The sequence below is a fragment of the Zea mays genome, chromosome 7 (genome assembly GCF_902167145.1).
Source record: "Zea mays cultivar B73 chromosome 7, Zm-B73-REFERENCE-NAM-5.0, whole genome shotgun sequence".
Lineage (NCBI taxonomy): Eukaryota > Viridiplantae > Streptophyta > Magnoliopsida > Poales > Poaceae > Zea > Zea mays.
The window spans coordinates 141,328,713-141,348,551 of NC_050102.1; the positions used below are offsets into that span (position 1 = coordinate 141,328,713).

Below are 19,839 nucleotides of genomic sequence, written 5' to 3' on the forward strand. Positions count from 1 at the left end.
TCTAAGCCGAAGGTTGGTGGATGCTGAAACAAGGTACACTTTTATTGAAAAGTTATGCTTATGCTTGTTTTATGCATGCACCAAATGTAGATGTTATTTACTGTCTAGTCATTGCACTGTTTCTGGTCAAGCCGATGTAATCAAGTACATGTTGCATAACCCAATTATGAGTGGTAGAATTGGTAAGTGGGCTTATGCACTCATAGAATATGACTTGGCTTATGAACCATTGAAATCTATGAAAGGCCAAGTCATAGCGGATTTTATTGTAGAACATCGGGTTAATGATATTCATGAACTAGACATATCATACCTCACTATTACTCCTTGGACTTTATATTTTGATGGATCGGTTTGAAATGAAGGGCAAGGAATTGGCATTGTGCTTGTTTCACCAAGTAATGTCTCCTTTGACTTCTCTAGCCGATTGAAAACGTATTGCACTAATAATCAAGCTGAATATGAGGCCCTCCTATTCGGTTTAGAACTTTTAAATGGTATGGGAGTAAAACATGTGAAGGTATTTGGTGATTCTCAGCTGGTTGTCCAACAAGTGTTAGAAGAATATCAATGTCTTGATGGTACTCTAAATAGTTATCTTGAGAAATGTTGGAGCATAATCCATTCTTTTGACGAGTTTAGTATTCGGCATATCTCTAGAGTTGAGAATCATAGAGCTAACGACTTGGCACAAGATGCATCGGGTTATCGGATAAAGAGAGGGAAATTTCACAAAACTGAAAATCTGATAACCAGTGCAGAGCCAAATTCCCAGGTCGCGGACCGTCCGCGTGTTGACGCCGGACCGTCCGAGGTTACCAGAAAGGTTCTCTTAATCGATTCGGCTGACAATGAAGCCGATGCAAGTGATTGGAGGACACCTATACTTAATTATTTGAAAAATCCCAATATCAAGACAGATAAGAACATTCGGCGAACAGCTTTCAAGTATGTTTTGATGAGTGATGAACTTTACCGCCGAACGGTTAATGATGTCCTGCTTAAGTGCTTGGGCCCAGATGATGCTATATTAGCCATGGCCGAAGTACATGAAGGAATTTGTGGTACCCATCAATCAGCTCCAAAGATGAAATGGTTGTTGCGAAGGTCTGGTTTTTATTGGCCTAGTATGACAGCTGATTGTTTCAAGTACTACAAGGGGTGCCAAGTGTGTCAAAAATTCGGCGACCTACAGTTGGTCCCTGCAGCCGAATTACATCCTATCATCAAGCCTTGGCCATTCAGAGGATGGGGATTAGACTTTATTGGAGAAATTCATCCTTCATCATCAAAGGGGCATCGGTTTGTGTTAGTTGCCACTGACTATTTCACCAAATGGACTGAAGCCGTTGCTCTAAAGAACATGACGCACAAGGAGGTGATTGAGTTCATAACTGAGCATATTATTCATAGATTCGGCATTCCCCAGACCTTGACTACAGATCAAGGTACTTTATTTATGTCAAAGGAGGTACGTGAATTTGATGAATTATACAGAATTAAGCTGCTTAATTCGTCTCCATATTATGCTCAGGCCAATGGACAGGCCGAGTCTAGTAATAGGACATTGATTAATTTGATAAAGAAGAAGGTATCTGATAATCCTAAACATTGGCATAAGATTTTGTCTGAAGCTTTATGGGCTCATAGAATATCTAAACATAGTGCTACTAAAGTATCTCCTTTTGAGCTTGTCTATGGGCAGGAAGCAGTGTTACCTGTGGAAATAAGTTTGAATGCTGTCAGGTTTGCCAGACAAAATGATCTAACTGCTACTGATTATTATAATTCAATGATGGATAATATTGATGAGGTGACCGACAAGAGGATGATAGCTTTGGGAGCAATAGAAAAGGACAAGATCATGGTAGCCAGGGCCTACAATAAGAAGGTCAAAGCAAAGTCATTTCATGTAGGGGATCTGGTGTGGAAGACCATCTTGCCTCTAAGGAATAAAGACCGGAAGTTTGGAAAATGGTCGCCAAGCTGGGAGGGTCCTTATAAAGTAAAACAGGTAATGTCTGGTAACGCCTATTTGCTACAAACATTACAAGGCAAGGATTTACCAAAGGCTTTGAATGGGCGTTTCCTCAAACAGTACCATCCTAGTATGTGGCAAGATGCCTAAGAGAACCGATGTGATCACATCGAGTTAGTTGCTTTTGGTTCGCCCGGCTACACAAAAAGGCAGGGGGCATATGTTCGAACCAAAAAATGAGCAAGCGGACGGTCCGGCCCTGAGGCCGGACGGTCCGCGGTCCGGACGGTCCGCGCGTGCGCAGAACAGATTAGGGTTCCGAGTTTTGTGTTACGGTTGTTAGCTATATTCGCGGGATTAGCTCGGAATCAGTTGTGTAAAGGGTCCAGCCCCCCTCCTCTATAAATAGAGAGGTCTACGGCCGATTTGTAATCATCAACAATCGAATCAATACAACCTTTATTCGCATTTTACCCTAGGAGTAGTTCTAGTCTAGTTTAGGTTTAGCCTCCCAATCCCCAAATTCTTCGTCTCTCTTCGGCTCTACGTCGATTAGAGGAGTCTAGGTCGGCCGGCCCGAGCCTAGACACCACCTAGGATCTCTCCTCCCTGACGGGGTCCCTCCCGGGAGCGAGATCCAGGCGCCGCCGGCGACTTCCGCTGCCTCTGCGTACGCGCGGACCGTCCGGCCTCAGGGCACGGACCGTCCGGCCGTCAGGCAGAGAAGCCCTAGCCGCGCACCAGGCCGCGGACCATCCGGCCCCAGGCCGCGGACAGTCCGCCCCTGCGCAGAGAGTACCACCGCGCCTCGCACCAGGCCGCGGACCGTCCGGCCCCGCGCGCGGACCGTCCGCCCCTGTGCAGAGAGCACCGCCGCCAGTTCTTCTTGAGTATTTGGCGCTCCGAAAAGGCGTCAACAAAATGGATCGGCTGGAGGAAGCTGAAGGGAGCAGGAGGTAGGAAACAAGCATGATTCGAGCTTTATAGGCGATGGAGGAGAGTGGTTTGTGGCCAGATTTAATACTCCATTGATGCAGATTGAAGAACAACGTTACCTACTCGAAGAAACAGCCGCGACCATTAATGGCTTAGCCCACGACGACGAAGAGGGAGAGTAGACGATGCTATCATTGTTTAATGGAGAAGAGGCAGACATGCGCGCTTGAGTGTGGGGAAGAGGAGGCGGGCAGCCATGACAACAGTAGGCATCCGTATCGGCAGAAGGCAAAGAGGCACTGCAGAGGAGAAACCAGCGGCGGCGCTGTCCGTTCTCCCTTTTTTTTGAAATGGTGGCGTCGAGTAATTGTGTGCGTGACTTTCCCTTGGTGAAGGAGGCTTGGCAGTGTGGGCTCCATCTGGCATAGAAATGAGAGGGAGAGGGAAGGGCCCACAAGGAAGTGAGTAAGGGAGGAAAAACACATATGTGGGTTTCTAGCCAAACGGCCAAGGCGAGAGATGTCCTTTTGTTTCTTTAATTCATTACTAGTAGGGTGCCCGTGCGTTGCTACAGTAGCTTAAAAATTGATACAAAACATTGATGCAATATAATTACAATCTTTGATTGATGATTTTGTAGCTAACAAACACCACCACCATTAGAAAGGACATGTCGATGAACAGACCAAAAATCCACCTTTAGCTAAGAAATTTACTTGTGAGAAACCCCTAGTTGCAAATTCCAATTCAACATAACTAAAGCATTGAGGAGGCTTTCAGAAATTCAGCTTAGAAAACTTTTCCAATAAAACATATGCTTGCATTACGAGTTTTTCGTGAAAGTTTTCCAAGTGATCTTGAGGACGTTGATCCCTATAGAACAACAATGTTGCACTGAAGCTTCTCTCCCACAACGCTTCTCATGCTTCAAATCCTTGAGCAGCAGCAACATACAATTTAATAAGAAAAAATAAAAATTAGATAATGCATGATGTATTAAAGAAACTACTGATTTAGTAGTTGACCATTACTTGTCTAACACAATCCAGCTTGCATGTGATTTCTTGCACTCAACACCTACAACATCAAAAGAGTCAAAAACAAGATTATACCTCACATTAATCTATAGAAACAACAAATTAAGCACACAAGCATACAACAACAATAATAAGATGTAAACGAGCATTAGTCCCAGCTCCAAAGTCTATATCATACACATCAATTTTCTTAACTCTAATAAATCACATTTCTGATCCAACATAGACTTATGTCCACATGAACGGTCTCCAACGAACAGCATAAAGCCCTAGAACTTTCTGCCTGAAATAGAGAAGTGTGCATATACTTTTAGTTTTCAGGCAACTACTGTAGAACCAGAGAAACATTAACAACTATAGGCAATAAAAACCATGGATTTAGGTGATCATTGTAACTAAAGTGAAAACGATTAGTAATACCAGCAAACGTGCACATGAGCCAAAAACCAAAAATAATACCAAAGCTATGTGACAGGATGATGACAAGTATGAAGTTATCGCCTCACCTAGATGATGGGCGTCTTGTGGCTGCCCTAACCGCGACCACCACCTTCTCTGCCACCACAGTTGCGGCAGCGGGCCCTTGTCAGCCACAGACTTCCCCTCCTCTGTAGCTGCTGGTGGTGGGAAGAGCCCATCACCATCTTCTTCAAGACAACCATCAATGCCTACAAATCCAAAAGCTCTAAGTCAGAAGCCCAAATGCTAAAGCAAATAACTCAACAACCGAAGACCCAAGATCCATGAAGTAGCAAGAAAACGCTACTAAAACAAATTGGAAGTGATGCTCGCCTAGTACAAACAATAGTACAACACAACAACCACGCTAGGGGTTTTAATGTCAACAGGGAGGGAAGTGCTTTAATGTTACTTGTAGGACCAGCATAAGATCCTAAATTCAGAAACAAAAAAGAGGCTGGTAAGCAGCACTTGGACAAGGCACAAGGGTGGTGACAAAGCAGCACCCCTGTAGGTGAGGCACAACACGTTGGTGACCTCCCATACACATGGTGTTTACAAACTCATATGTGGACTCCTTACCTACGCTCCTAGTAGTATGAGAATGATGCTAAAGTATCCAACGATACAAAACAACAAGAAGATAGATATTTCCCCTTCAGAAAAAATGAGTGAGGAGTGGCAGTGATCATCATTGTTCTAAGAGTTCAGAGTTGGGGGACAGGGAGAATGGTCACACTGAGCGGAGGAGGAAGAACTGACGTCTCCTCTCTGGTCCTCCTCAAACTCCTTAGCAGCGGTGAATGAGGATTCCATCAGCTTCTCAGGCCCAATCGAGTATCACAACAGCAGAATCAGAAATGGCAAGAGAACAAAGCGATTAGGTAATGAGAAGTATTCTCTAGAGACGAAGTAAAAAAATCCAGTCGAATAATGAGGCTTACCAATTGTGGGTCGTTCATCGGTGACTCCCCCTCGACTGATAAATGGAGACAAAAAGGAGCAAGCTTTATGATCTCTGATGCTCGAGTACCAAGTATTGCCTGAAAAACACATGCATAGTCATAGAAGATGAAAGACATTTCAATTAATCCAGAAAAGCATAAGCGTTCATACTTGAGACACAATTTTCGCTCATAGCTTCTTAACAATAGAAATCACTTGCAACAGTGAATGGTAGTCGGTCGTTCTAGACTTGCAACTACAACGAGGTAGCATTAAATTAACCAAATGAACTATATCTAATAAAGTGATAATTAAATAATATATGGGGTAATATATGCAGTACATGCACATTGTAATCAGAACCAACATAAAACAATAGTAGTCAGAAATAAAGATTTAACAATCCAAAATAAAATTTAAAATTCATTTAGGTTACCTTGCATTTTGGTTTTGATTGCATCCACCTGCTAATATAAAGATCAGTTGTCTCTCGATTTTCCTTGTTAGTTGGAACTGGGTAGTAAAAGCCAAAAGGAAAAATGGAGAAGTATATCCCATCACTTGATTTGAAAACAGAGAGAGGGATAGTTAATAATAGGAAGGAAGGAATCAATACTGACAATTTCTACTGTGTCTAGGATACTGACACCTTGATCCAAAGAATAAGCGAGAATGCCATGTGCTTGCTTCTTTGTGTTTTGCTCGCCAAAGGTCAACTGCAAAGATTGAGACAACAGCTAACCCAAACCATTTCAGCATTCAAGCAAAACATACAACAACCCATTTAAAAAATAGAATAGAGAATTTACTCAAATCATAGCTATTTCAAACCATGACATTAAGTACATATTGATACAGCAACTGGCCCAAACTAATTTCAGCGATTGAAGCATGAAATCTACTACATATGGATACAACAACCCATTTACAAACAATAAAATATGACAGATTTTAGAATGAACAAGTTAAAAACACACCTTTCATTCCAATACGGAGATGCATGAATTTGGTGTCCCTAGATCGATACCGATAACATCTGCCACGATCGGCTTTGTGTTGCATGCCTAGATATTTGTGTCAAAAAATATTGGAAGTCTTATCAGTAAAGATAATTAGCATAGGCAACAGACCATACAATTCCAGACATCTTTTCAAGTTTTTAATAAATAAACTGTTGGAGACTTGTTCTCAAATGCTATGAATTAAGAACAAGGCAACATAAAATGTTAAATATCAATGCTCTTCGTCCGCTGAAGCATTATCTCCCCAAGAATTTAATGAACTTCGGACGAAGACCACGAACAGAATATTACGAAGGTTTCACCTTCATAATTGAACTCACAAAGATAATATAAAATAACGTAAGACATAAAACATTAAAGACAAGTAAATCGGAAATAAATAGCATTATTTATATATTATATAAATTTAAGATGTCCAAACATAATATTTAGACATATTTATACCTCTGCCTTGACAAAGGATGATTTTTGAGTGATGCGATTGCAATTACAGGAATGCGTGAACAGTAAAGGAATACTGTTCACTATTTATAGGCACATGACACAGCCCGTGAGGAATTACAATCGTACCCCTCATAAAAGTTTACAACAATGACTCGGACTCTTATGGACTAAAAGGTCATTCTATCTTTAAGTCGGTTTGTAATTCCGAAGCTTCACGAAATGGCACCTTCGGCATCACGTACGAGCAGCTTCAGCCGAAGCCGCTTCTTTCTGCAAGACCTTCGGCGACGAAGCATGGTCCCAACAGTAGCCCCTTCACGGTGCTAGATCGTTTTTCGTAACGAGCTTGATCCGTGAAAAAAGTCTCTTAGGCTTCAGGAAGCCGAAGGTCCGAAAAACACCTTCCCTGAGCTCGTTGTCGAGAAACGATACAGTTTCTGAGCGCAGAGCGGTCCCACAGTGCAGGTTCACTATTTGGTTTTTGCGGCCCACTGCGCAGCGGGTGCGAGCAACTGTTTTCCTGGTGTAAAAATCCTGACGATTCACCTTCTTACCTGCAGCACTATATAAACAGACAGGTAGGTGTGAAGTTACCACAGCATTCATTGCTATTGCACTGTTTTGCTACCAAAAATTTTAACCATAGCCGAAGCTTGACTTTCGCATTCAAACGAAGCTCCTGTTTGGCGTTTGTTTCGTCAGAAGGAGAGCTTCGGAAGGAAAGGTTACTAATTTCCAAGAAATCTTTCAAGAAATTCAAAATTAAATGGCCAGAGTGCGCTCTACTGCTAGAGTTGACCGTGAGGGAGACGAAGCCGAAGGTGTGGATACTGTTCCTATCTCGGAAGCAATGCAGCGATCTGGATTGGTGACATCGGAAGAAGTTCCCACCGCCGAAGCAGAACAAGCCGCTGCCGAAGCAGAACAAGGAGATATTGAGGAGGCTGATTCTGACGGTGATTACAATATCATAGTACCGAGCAAACCTAGCCATCTGGACTTTGGAAAGTCGACTATCTCCAAGGCTAATTTTCCCAAGATGGTGAAGTCGGGCTACTTCATCGAAGATGAGAAAAAGCTGATTCGCTTCGGTGGAGAGGAAACTACCCCAAAGCCATAGAAGGATGAAATAGTGATTTTCAAGAGTTTTCTTAAAGCTGGCTTGAGATTTCCTTTGAATATGATAATTGCTGATGTGCTACAAAAGTTTGGGATCTATTTTCACCAACTGACTCCTAACGCCATTGTTAGGCTTAGTGTTTATATCTGGGCTCTCCGAAGCCAGGCGGTGGAGGCATTTGCTGAAGGTTTCTGCCGGGTACACGAACTACATTACCAAACCAAGGCCAGAGAGGACGGATTACACGGAAATTTTGGTTGTTATAATTTTGCCTATTGGAAAACCACAAAATTTCATGTAATCAGCTACCGAAGCAAGTGGCCGGCAGGCTGGAAATCAGAATGGTTCTACGTCAAAGATGACGATGACAAGGAGAAGCTGGTACAGAGTCCACTTGAACTGATCTTCGGAGAAACCAGACCCCGATGCAATATGACAGCAGAAGGTCCAACCCGGATCGCGCTGGCTGAATTCAGGACTATTGCAGAGCACATTGACACTAGAGATTTAGTGCATGAATTTCTGGCCTTCAGAGTATTTCCAACTATGAAGGAGTGGACTATGCCGAAGCTTACAGGGGAGAAGAAAAAGGGGGAGCTTGTCCGACTACCCTACCATTATAAGTTCAAGAAATATTTTAAGGCACCCTGCCAAGAATGGCTCGATACAATCGAAATAATGAGTACTGAAATTCTTGGAAATTACTCTAAAAAAGAGGACCAATTGATGACAGCAGCCTTTGGCACCCGGCCGAAACGAAGGCTAAACAGAGTACTTGATGCTATAGGCTTCGAATATCCTGACTATGGGCGATTGGGCGGAGATGCCGGCGGCCCGAAGAGAAAAAGAATTGTCAACGCTGTTGACGAAGAGAGCACCAAAATGACCAAAAAGAAAAAGGAGATTTCTAAAAAACTGAGTCCTGAAAAGTTGAGCCCTGAGCCGAAGGTGGCTGCTGCAAGAAAGAGAAAAACTGCATCTCCAGAACCAAAAACGTTGGTTCGGGAAGAAGATACTCCTGCAACGCCTTCTGCTGCCGATGTAGAAGAGATTATGAAGGTAATGACTGAACCCTTGCCTGTCAAGCTAAGTCCGCTGGCGCCGGAACTGACGAAGTTTTTTCAGAAGGACAAAGCATCTTCGGCAGAAGAAGGTCCTGTACTGCCGAAAAAACGAAGAATTATTCAGATAGCAGATGTGATTCATCAGACGCCGCCACCGGCGATAGTGTCAAAAGTTGCTTTTGTCGAGACCGCCGAAGCCAAAGGCGCCGCAGTCGAAGCCACCAGAGTGGAAGCCCCCGAAGCTGAAACCGGCGCAGCCGAAGCTACCGGGGCCGAAACCGAGGCCACAGAAGATCCGAACCTGGAAGACACACTTGAAGTTATTGATAATATACTCCTGAAAATGGCTGAGGAAGAAGCTGCTGTGGCTGCATCGAGCACAGCTACTAAAAAGGGGAAAAAGCAAGTTGAAGACATTTTGGAAGAAAGAGATTTTAACTTTCAAGATTTACTTGGGCAAGAATTGACAGATGCTGAAAAAGAAGAGCTTAAAAAATATGCCATATCTTGCGGATATAAGCCAGGGGCTACACTATTTGGTGGGGTTAACGAAGGAAAGCTGAGATGCCTTCGAAACCGCAGCGAAGCTAAAATTGTTAGAACCCTCTCCAAAAACATTGGCCTGCCGAAGCTAGAAGTGGACCTGTGCCGCCACCAATGACACCATATCGCCGGAAGCTTACTTTATGCTAATTTTAAGGTAACAAATATTATTGCTATATTATTATTATTATTATTATTTAGGTCGTTTTTTAACGAAGATTTTTTTTGACAGAGCATATTGTTAAGTAAGGTTCTAAAAATGCAACAAGATCTTGAAGACGAGAAGAACAAAGCCATCATCCAAGATTTGGCTGAAAAAGTTGAAAATTACGAAGCTAATCTGAAAAAGAAGGACTTCACCATCCAAGACCTTGAAATCATGGTTAAAGAGCACGAAGGTGCATTAGAAAAGAAAGACTTTGTTATCCAGTCTATAGAAGGCTCCTTGGCTGAAGTCCAAGCAGAGAACGACAACTTAAAGAATGAATTGCTGAAACAATCAGAAAAATTTGAGCAAGAAAAGAAACACCTTGAAGCAAGCCTTAAAACTGAGATGGATAAAAATTCAAATTTGCAAAAATCCTTGAAGGAACTTCAAGGGAAATGCCTAAGCTTCGGCAGCCAATGCGTGCAGCGGCTGAAGGATGTGTTTCATTCTATCGGAGCCAGCTCTGGAAAATTTACACCTTCAGCTAAAAATCTGCCCAGCACATTAGAATATATTGAAGGCGAGGTTGATGCTCTTGACGAAGTTATTGGTGGGCATGCCGACTTCTGCGCCCTGGTAGCTTCTCGGGGCACAGCTACCGCTTTTCTGAAGGCTGGCTGTACGCATGGAAATATTGTGAATAGACCAAACTTCAGCTTATCAGCATCAGATCTGATAGATATCCCAAGCCTGGCCCGAAGCATTGGAAATAGATTCATGACCCAGATCTGGGTAAGTGGCGGGCGAAAAATGGCGGGTGACGAAGCTCGAAGTCATCTTAAGCCGGTAAGAAACTTATATTTGTTACTTTTACCTTCTCCTTAAAATTTGCACCTTTCTTATTCTGCTGTTTGATATACGCAGGATGACGAAGCTGAAGAATGACGAAGCTGAAGTTTGACGAAGCCTAGCCTGAAGCTTGATAGTTGTTTACAATATACTTTCCTGCAAAAATTCTGGAGAAACTTTTGTAATATAGTTATGGAACAACTCATGTAAATTTGTACATACCTTGTAATATATTTTGTTTCTGCTATCTGTGTACAATCTGCTTTGCTGTGGACGAAACTTCTCTTTTGAGCCGAAGGCGAAAAACACCTTCCCTTCTTTTCGTACACAACAAAGCATAAAAATTTTTCCTTCGAAGTTTTTCCTCATTGCTGAAGCACCTGTCTTTTTTGTGTGGTATGATGATGATTCTATATATGTCTAAATGAATGTTTATGAATGCAAATGACATGACGAAGTGCATTGTGCAAATGAATATTGGGACACATGTTCAAAAACCATAATCACAGCCCTTCATCCCCTTAGGAATGATTCAAATCTTTTTGCCGTTTACTTCTCGGAATCACCGTTTACTTTTCGGTGTATCAGCGTTGACTTTTCACTGTAAACCTCCCTTGGGAGCTTTTTCGCCTTTTACTTTCAGCGGAATCAGCGTTTATTTTTCGCTGTAAGCCTCCCTTAGGAGCTTCTTCGCCTTTTACTTTCGGTGGAATCAGTGTTTATTTTTCGCTGTAAGCCTCCCTTAGGAGCTTCTTCGCCTTTTACTTTCGGCGGAATCAGCGTTTATTTTTCGCTGTAAGCTCTGCATTCCCTTAGGAACGACTTTTGAGCTTCTCCTTGTTTCCTTTTCTTTTTTTCTTTGCATTTACATTTACATTTTTGGGGGATATCGCTCTCATAGAATTGAAATAAGGAAAATTACATGTTGTGGCCCCATTAAAAACCTTTCTCCCCCTTTGGAAAGGAAAAGGGTGCCACAAAAAAGAATATAAAAAATTACATCAAGCTAAACATAATATCGCCGAAGCTCATCCGCATTCCATGATCTAGGAATGTCGTTGTCATCCATATCCTTCAATCTGTAGGAACAGGGTCTTGACGAAGATACTACCAAAAAGGGGCCTTCCCACTTGAGCTGTAATTTGCCTACTGTCTCAGGGTTGGCTACTCTTCGAAGTACCAAGTGTCCTGGTTCAATGTTCTTCAGCTTGACCTTTCTGTGACGCCATTTTATTGTTTCAGCTTGATATTTATTGATGTTTTTCACAGCTTGAAGTCTGATCTCTTCTATAGCATCTTTTTCTACAGAGCAATCAGCTTCGTCTTCGCCTTCTGCCGAAGCTACTGTTCTTATTGATCCTGCTTTGGCCTCCTCTGGGGTTATTGCTTCGTCACCAAACAAAAGTTTGAAGGGCGTAAAACCTGTTAATCTTGACATGGTTGTGTTATGGCTCCACACCACTTTGATTAACTCGTCTGGCCACTTTCCCCTGGGCTGATTGAAGATTGACTTCATTATTCCTGTCATTATGATCCCATTAGCTCTTTCGACAAGTCCATTTGACTCTGGATGTCGGACTGATGCAAAATGGATTTTCGTGCCAATTTGATCACAAAATTCTCTGAAGGCTTCAGAATCAAACTGTGTCCCATTGTCCACAGTAATGGCCTTCGGCACTCCGAAGCGACAAACAATGTTTTGCCAGAAAAACTTTTGAATAGTAAATGAAGTTATTGTGGCTAAGGGCTTTGCCTCAATCCACTTGGAAAAATATTCCACTGCCACTACCACATATCTTAAGTTCCCATGTGCTGGTGGTAATGGGCCTAGCAAATCAAGGCCCCACCTTTGCAACGACCAAGTGGGTTGTATTAATTGACTTAAAGACGAAGGTTGTTTTTGATCTCTTGCACATTTCTGACAACCTTCGCACTTTTGGACTAAATCCGCTGCATCCGAAGCTGCCTTTGGCCAATAAAATCCTTGATGAAAAACTTTCCCAAGCAAAGGCTTAGATCCAATGTGAGATCCACACAGGCCTGCGTGTATTTCTTTCATCAATTCTATGCCTTCGGATCTGGATAAACACTTGAGCAACGGGGAACAGACCCCTCGCTTGTATAGTTCCCCTTCTATTATGACATATGGTCGAGCTCTTGCTTCTATCCTCCTGTTATAAGCTTCGTCATCTAAAAGAAAATTACCCTGAAGGAAAGAGATGATTTCAGTTCTCCAATCTTCACTATAGACAGGGGATATGTTAAGAACCGCTCTTTCAAGAAGCTCGACCGAAGGTGCTTTTATTGTTTCGAAAAATACTTCCGAAGGTAAAGGTAGCCCCTGTGCTGCTGACTTGGCCAATAGATCAGCGTATTCATTTTCTCCACGAGGAATATTTTTGACAGAGAATCCTTCGAAGGAAGCCTCAATCCTTCGGACTGTATCTAAATATTTTTCAAGCTTCGGGTCTCTTGCTTTATAGTTCTTGTCAATATGACCAGAAATAACTTGGGAGTCAGTTTTAAGAATGGCCCTTCTGATTCCCATTGCCTTTAACTTCCGAAGACCCAAGAGCAGAGCTTCGTACTCAGCGATATTATTTGTGCAACTAAAATCAAGTCTTGCCGCATAACAAGTTTTAACTTTGGAAGGTGAAACCAACACAGCAGCCGCACCTGCTCTGAAGGTTCCCCAAGACCCATCGCAAAACACTGTCCATGCTTCGGCATCTTTATTCGTTTCTTCCTCCTGAGCCCCTGGCGTCCAGTCAGCAATGAAGTCTGCCAACGCTTGGGACTGAATCGAAGATCTATGGACATAATCAATACAAAATTTATTGAGCTCTGCAGCCCATTTTCCAATCCTTTCAGTAGCTTCTCGGTTTCTCATAATATCCTTCAGAGGTTGTGAAGAAGGAACAATTATGTTGTAAGCTTGAAAATAATGCCGAAGCTTCCTGGAGGCCATCAAAACATCATACAGTACTTTCTCCAATTCTGTATAATTTTTCTTTGATAAACTAAGAACTTCAGATACGAAATATATTGGGGCCTGCCTCTTAACTTGGCCTTCAAACTTCTCCTGGACAAGTGCTGCACATACCGCTGAGTGCGAAGCTGCCACATATAATAACAAAGGAGCCCCTGGCGTTGGTGGAGTTAATGTTGTTAGATCTATCAAATATTGCTTCAGTTCTTCGAAGGCTCTCTGCTGAACTGGTCCCCATTGAAAAACTTCGGCTAACTTCAGCACTTCGAAAAATGGTAAATTTCTCTTTGCTGATCTAGATATGAATCTGTTGAGAGATGCCAGCCTTCCTGTCAATCTTTGAGCCCCCTTCTTTGTACTTGGTGGTTCCATTCGAAGTATAGCTTCGATTTTGCTTGGATTAGCCTCAATTCCCTTTGTTGAAACTAAGCAACCAAGAAATTTCCCCTTCTTTACTCCAAAGACACATTTTTCTGGATTCAGCTTTAAGCCATCCTGTCTAAAATTAGCGAAGGTCTCCTGCAGATCAACAATGTGGTTATCTTGCTTCGTGCTTTTTACAATGATATCATCAACATAAGTTAGCACATTCCTGCCTATCTGAGAATGGAGGACCTTCGCTGTCATTCTGCTGAAACTTCCTCCGGCATTCTTGAGCCCCTCAGGCATCCGAAGGTAACAATATGTTCCACTGGGGGTTATGAAGCTGGTTTTCGGTTCATCGTCCTTCTTCATCCAGATTTGGTGATAGCCTGAATAGCAATCCAGCAGACTCATAAGCTCTGATGAAGCTGCTGCATCGACTAAGGAATCTATCCTTGGCAATGGAAACTCGTCCTTCGGACAAGCCTTATTGAGATCAGTAAAATCGATGCACATTCTCCATTTACCATTGGCCTTCTTTACCATAACAGTGTTAGCCAACCATTCTGGATATTTTACCTCTCTGATAACTCCAGCACTGAGGAGTCTTTTCACTTCGTTGCGAGCACCTTTGGCTTTGTCATCAGACATCTTCCGAAGCCTTTGCTTTCTTGGTCTGAAGGATGGATCAACATTGAGCGAGTGCTCAATAACATCCCTGTTTACTCCGCAAAGATCATTAGCTGACCAAGCAAAAACATCTTTGTTGTTGAACAAAAACCTTATCAAGGTTTTCTCCTGCTCTTCGGACAGTTGAGATCCCAATAGCACCTTCTGCTCTGCTATGTCCTCACATAAAAGCATGGGCTTCGGCTGATCAGCCGAAACAGCTTTTTCCCTTCTAAACTTGTATTGCTCACAAGCTTCAGCTCCATCTATGTTATGGATTGCTTTTGAGTCTGTCCAATTTCCTTCGGCCCTTCTGGCAGCTTCCTGACTTCCATGAATAGCAATGGGCCCTTGGTCCGAAGGTATCTTCATGCAAAGATAGGCTGGATGAAGGATTGCTTCGAAGGCATTGAGAGTACCACGACCAATGATTGCATTGTAAGGGTATTCCATATCAACAATATCAAATACAACTTGTTCAGTCCGTGTGTTGTTAATGAATCCGAAGGTTATTGGCATTGTGATTTTTCCAAGTGCTACGATCTGCCTTCCTCTGAAGCCACAAAGGGGATGTGTGGCATCATGAATTTTATCCTCGGGCTCTTGCATCTATCTGAAGGCCTTAGCAAATATGATATCAGCTGCGCTGCCTATATCAACCAAAACATTATGGACCAGGAATCCTTTGATCACACAAGAGATAACCATAGCATCATTGTGTGGGTAATCCTTGAGTTGAAGATCCTCTTGAGAGAAGGTAGTTGGAATGTGAGACCATCTTGACTTGATGAAGGGTCCTTGCACCCCGACATGCTGTACCCTTCTCTGTGCCTCCTTCTTCTGCTTCTTGTTGGCTGGCTCTAAGCATGAACTGCCTGTTATCGGGAGTACCAGCTTCGGAGCCGAAGCAGCTCCAGCTTGATTGTTGAACGAAGCCATCAACTCAAAAAAGTGGAAGTGAGTTCACCCACGGTGGGTGCCAATGTTGGAGACTTGTTCTCAAATGCTATGAATTAAGAACAAGAAAACATAAAATGTTAAATATCAATGCTCTTCGTCCGCTGAAGAATTATCTCCCCAAGGATTTAATGAACTTCGGACAAAGACCACGAACAGAATATTACGAAGGTTTCACCTTCATAATTGAACTCACAAAGATAATATAAAATAACGTAAGACATAAAACATTAAAGACAAGTAAATCGGAAATAAATAGCATTATTTATATATTATATAAATTTAAGATGTCCAAACATAATATTTAGACATATTTATACCTCTGCCTTGACAAATGATGATTTTCGAGTGATGCGATTGCAATTACAGGAATGCGTGAACAGTAAAGGAATACTGTTCACTATTTATAGGCACAGGACACAGCCCGTGAGGAATTACAATCGTACCCCTCATAAAAGTTTACAACAATGACTTGGACTCTTATGGACTAAAAGGTCATTCTATCTTTAAGTCGGTTTGTAATTCCGAAGCTTCACGAAATGGCACCTTCGGCATCACGTACGAGCAGCTTCAGCCGAAGCCGCTTCTTTCTGCAGGACCTTCGGCGACGAAGCATGGTCCCAACATAAACATTTACGAAATAAGATACTGCTTATTGCCATGATTATATTAAAAATTAAGGACACGAGCAGGGCAAGGGCATCGCGAGCGAAGGCGTGGTCCGCGCTGGCGGGGGCATGGTGAAGCCTGTGGACGCCCTCGTTAGAGACATATAGAGTAGTAGAGATTAACTCAGTTACTTACAATCATGCCTGTCCTCACATATTTAGCTGCACAAGTGCTTTGACCCTCTGGCAGTTTTGGATGCTTGCGGTTGTCTTCATCAACAACAGCAGAACACCCAACAAAGTATGGCTCTATTTCAGTCCGCACTTATCTAGAATTCTTGCAAGCTTCCTAGTGAGTTTGTTCATCATAACCCATTTACTGCACAAAGACACAGATTAGAAAATAAAATGCAACAAGATATCTGTAAGTTACACGGACTTCGAGCAGAGAAACTATAAATGCAGGGTCAATCATAACATGGCAGTTGGTAGAAATAAATGACTAATAAAATTGATTAATGATATAGATATATGAGTGTGGCAGAGATTCGAACCTTGTCGCCTTCAATATTGTGTGGCCTGTCATAGAATCACGTATATGCCAATCCCTACGCATTCCATTTTTACCATTAGCACTAACCCATGTATTTACTTCAACAATATCACCCCTACAACAGAATAGAGGAGCGACTTAGAACGCATAACAGTAGAACCCAGATGATGAGGGATCAACATTCAGTTCAAAAAAGGTAAACGTTCTAGTATATGTTAGTTACCATAGGAAATGTATCAAGACTTCAAGAGGTTCAATGAGTGTATCTGTGTCAATAATAGATGTCTACAAACTGCCCAGTGACATACAACTATATAGGCTCCTTATGCTAAAAAAACTATATATGCCCCTCCAACAAGTTATTGTCAAACAGTTCAAAAAACACTGGGGAATTTTCCTTTCACATTTATTGTCGAACAACTGAAACCCTCATTCAACTAATCACACAATACCCAGCTCTGAGGAAATAAGTCATAATCATTAGTCATTCTATGTCTCCACAAATAGCCACATGGGTGCAACTTATTTCAAGCTGAAATCACAATAAGAAAACTGAAACAAGATCATGTGATGTTGCAAACCATACCAGCATGGATAACGCTCGACGATAGCCTGCATCTGGCTAACCACCCAGAACAAGTTCCGTTTACTCATCTTTGGTGTGGACCCGAATCCATCACCTAGCAGCCCAGCGGTCTTCACATGATTAAGTGTCGTTTCCTGGATCAAATCCAAACTTTTTCATAGTCCAATCCTCAACCACAACAATCTCACACCTCAAATGTAACAAATCCTTACCTGCAAATGGTATTCTAAACCAACAAAAGAGCCCCCCAAACATTAGGATTTCTATGGATACACGGGCATATACCTGCAAATGGTATTCTAAACCAACAAATGTGAACGAGCACTAAACATAAGTGGTTTGCTCAATTGTGTGTTCAAATAAATACACACAGATTGAGCACTGAGTTTTGGAAAGAAAATTAGAGGAAGCAGGGATATATTGTCATAAAGAATACTTACAACATTTGGAGCATCCCCCTTGCAGGTCAGTATTCAAACATCTAATGACTAAATCAAGCAACAGTTAAGCTAGCCTCGCTAACTTGCGAGATTAAGGACCAAATTGTGCTTACTGACAGAAACAACAAAAATCCGATTATGAAAAGAACAACAGAACAAACTAAAGCAAATAATCGAATCTGACAGTGAACAAACTGAAAGGGAACAAGAATATAAAGAAACAATTATGGTGATGGCAAATATTCACTACCTTGTAAATGTAGCCCTTTATTCTTTGTAGCACTGATTCGTCCATTATCTTGTGCCCACTTTGGTTCGTCATAGTGAAGACTGCCAGCAGAAATCAAATAGCTTAGAAATTGTCACGCCATTTTGACGAAAAGGAAAGCAAAGAAACCAATAGCTCTCATACTGTCCATGAACCATCCTCTGTCTGAGGATGTGTATGCCTTCTTGACTATGAGCTTGAGGTCAATGAGGACCTGCACTATCTCCAATAGTATCACATACTTGTTGGCGCTGTCCACTTATATCGTTCATGGGACGTTATCAAATTGTAAGCACACCTTGGAATATATAGGCGCCAATCTTCTTCAACCAGTTCAAGTTAGCACCTATATGTATGTATGCTTATATGTCAATATGATAAAATACTAAGTCTACATATATAATATATGATGTCTATATAGGCGCCAATCTTCTTCAGCCACACCCCAACCACCCGCACCCTTCACCCTTCTAGAATCCGCTACCCATAGGGATCCGCCAAAGTCGTCGACAGCACGGCGACGCCTATTGGCACGTTGGAGGCGCACGACGCTGCAAGAAGCACACGATCTCGAGCATTGGAGTTTCTACAACATCATTCTCCATGGTATTATTTTGTTAAATTAAGAACTTCCAGGGATGTCAGTGCTTGACAAAGAGAGAATATATCTTGAGAGGGAACCAAAATGATTGACACACAACAAATGAATAAACAATTAAACACAGAAGCACAGGGGATATGCTGCATGCATTTGGTAGTACCACCAACACTATTTCTCTTGTTGCTTTGATGTTATATAAAGCCACAACAATTGTAAGTATAGCAACTGAATATCCTTGAATCCTGCTAAAACCAAGAACTATCATTGTGAAATTCAGAACTTACCATTTTGTATGCTATATGGATAAAAAATTCATTTTTTATTTTGCTTAAAACCATGCCATAAAGAAAACATAAATACTGGAATCAATTGAGCTTATGTTTGGGAATGATACAAGTTTGAGTAGTTAGCTGAAACCTGAAAAATGAAGAACAGAATGAGACCAAGTACTTTTTTTTATAATTTATAATTTATTATTTATAAACATTAGATGTGATAGAGAGTAAACTTCAGTTAGATGCAACCAAAAACCCCCAAGCTGGAGAGAGGTAGTTGTTGTTCCTCTTGTAGAAGAAGCTTCACCCCGTCTGACAAAGGTTGGACCAAGAAATAGCTTGAAAGAAGATAGTATGCAGATGAATGAATTTGGACTTACAAGATCAGGGCCCTCTATAGATGGACCGCCAACAAATGCCATTATCCTAGCACCAGATCCACGAACACAAACCCCAAGGAGACTGACTGCAACATAAGGCAACTCCAGTGCACCTAGATGCACGCTAATCAACTGGAACATGCCAAAGGTTCTTTTGTATTTCTTCCCTAACACGCATACAATAAAATTTTATGATAAATTATTAAAATTCAACACAAGGCTATGCTATATGAAATACAGTGATATCTCCTATTTTAATTGTAATTAATGTAATTGGTCCTTAACTAAGTTCAATACAAACTCTCATTCAAAAGCAGGCAAAAGAAACCTAGAAATGCTCTCAGATGAAAGGCCATCTCTGGTACCAGCGATCACGCCTGTGGTAGTCATTTTCTTCCCTACAAAAAAGCACATTTGCTCCAGTATCCGTTCCTTAGTGACCTCCTTTGTTCCTTCGAATACATATGATTTTGGCAACAAGCCAAAACCCAATTCATGAACATGAAAATGAACAAGCCAAAACCCAATTCATGAACATGAAAATGCAGATGGTATACATGTTACTAAACTAACCAATTACATATCAAAAAGAACAACTATATGGA

The 19,839-nt window shown here is 41.8% G+C and overlaps 1 protein-coding gene and 2 long non-coding RNA genes across 3 annotated transcripts; all 3 read right to left on the reverse strand.

Annotated features, from left to right (window-relative positions):
- Positions 1-3,515: 3,515 nt before the first annotated feature.
- LOC103632996 (uncharacterized) lies at positions 3,516-4,743 on the reverse strand. The gene is made up of 3 exons (XR_556261.2): positions 4,458-4,743; positions 3,946-3,991; positions 3,516-3,848 (listed from the first exon to the last, which is right to left on the reverse strand). It is a non-coding gene; the product is annotated as an uncharacterized lncRNA (long non-coding RNA).
- A 366-nt stretch (positions 4,744-5,109) lies between these two features.
- Positions 5,110-6,363, reverse strand: LOC103634229 (uncharacterized). Its single transcript, XM_020541684.1, has 5 exons — positions 6,333-6,363; positions 5,976-6,071; positions 5,792-5,868; positions 5,355-5,453; positions 5,110-5,229 (listed from the first exon to the last, which is right to left on the reverse strand). Exons 1-5 carry the CDS (start codon positions 6,355-6,357, stop codon positions 5,110-5,112), a joined length of 417 nt encoding a protein of 138 aa, XP_020397273.1. The 5' UTR covers positions 6,358-6,363.
- Positions 6,364-16,397: 10,034 nt separating this feature from the next.
- On the reverse strand, positions 16,398-17,797 carry LOC109939338 (uncharacterized). Its single transcript, XR_002263858.1, has 5 exons — positions 17,711-17,797; positions 17,483-17,569; positions 17,271-17,404; positions 16,686-16,799; positions 16,398-16,510 (listed from the first exon to the last, which is right to left on the reverse strand). It is a non-coding gene; the product is annotated as an uncharacterized lncRNA (long non-coding RNA).
- Between the last annotated feature and the right edge of the window lie 2,042 nt (positions 17,798-19,839).

Coding starts and splice junctions, on each gene's coding strand:
- LOC103634229 (XM_020541684.1), bottom strand. CDS start 6,357: ATGCATCTCCGTATTGGAATGAAAG. Junction 5,869..5,975: donor TCCTAGACACAGTAGAAATT/GTCAGTATTGAT, acceptor TTTACTACCCAG/TTCCAACTAACAAGGAAAAT. Junction 5,454..5,791: donor AATCAAAACCAAAATGCAAG/GTAACCTAAATG, acceptor TGTGTTTTTCAG/GCAATACTTGGTACTCGAGC.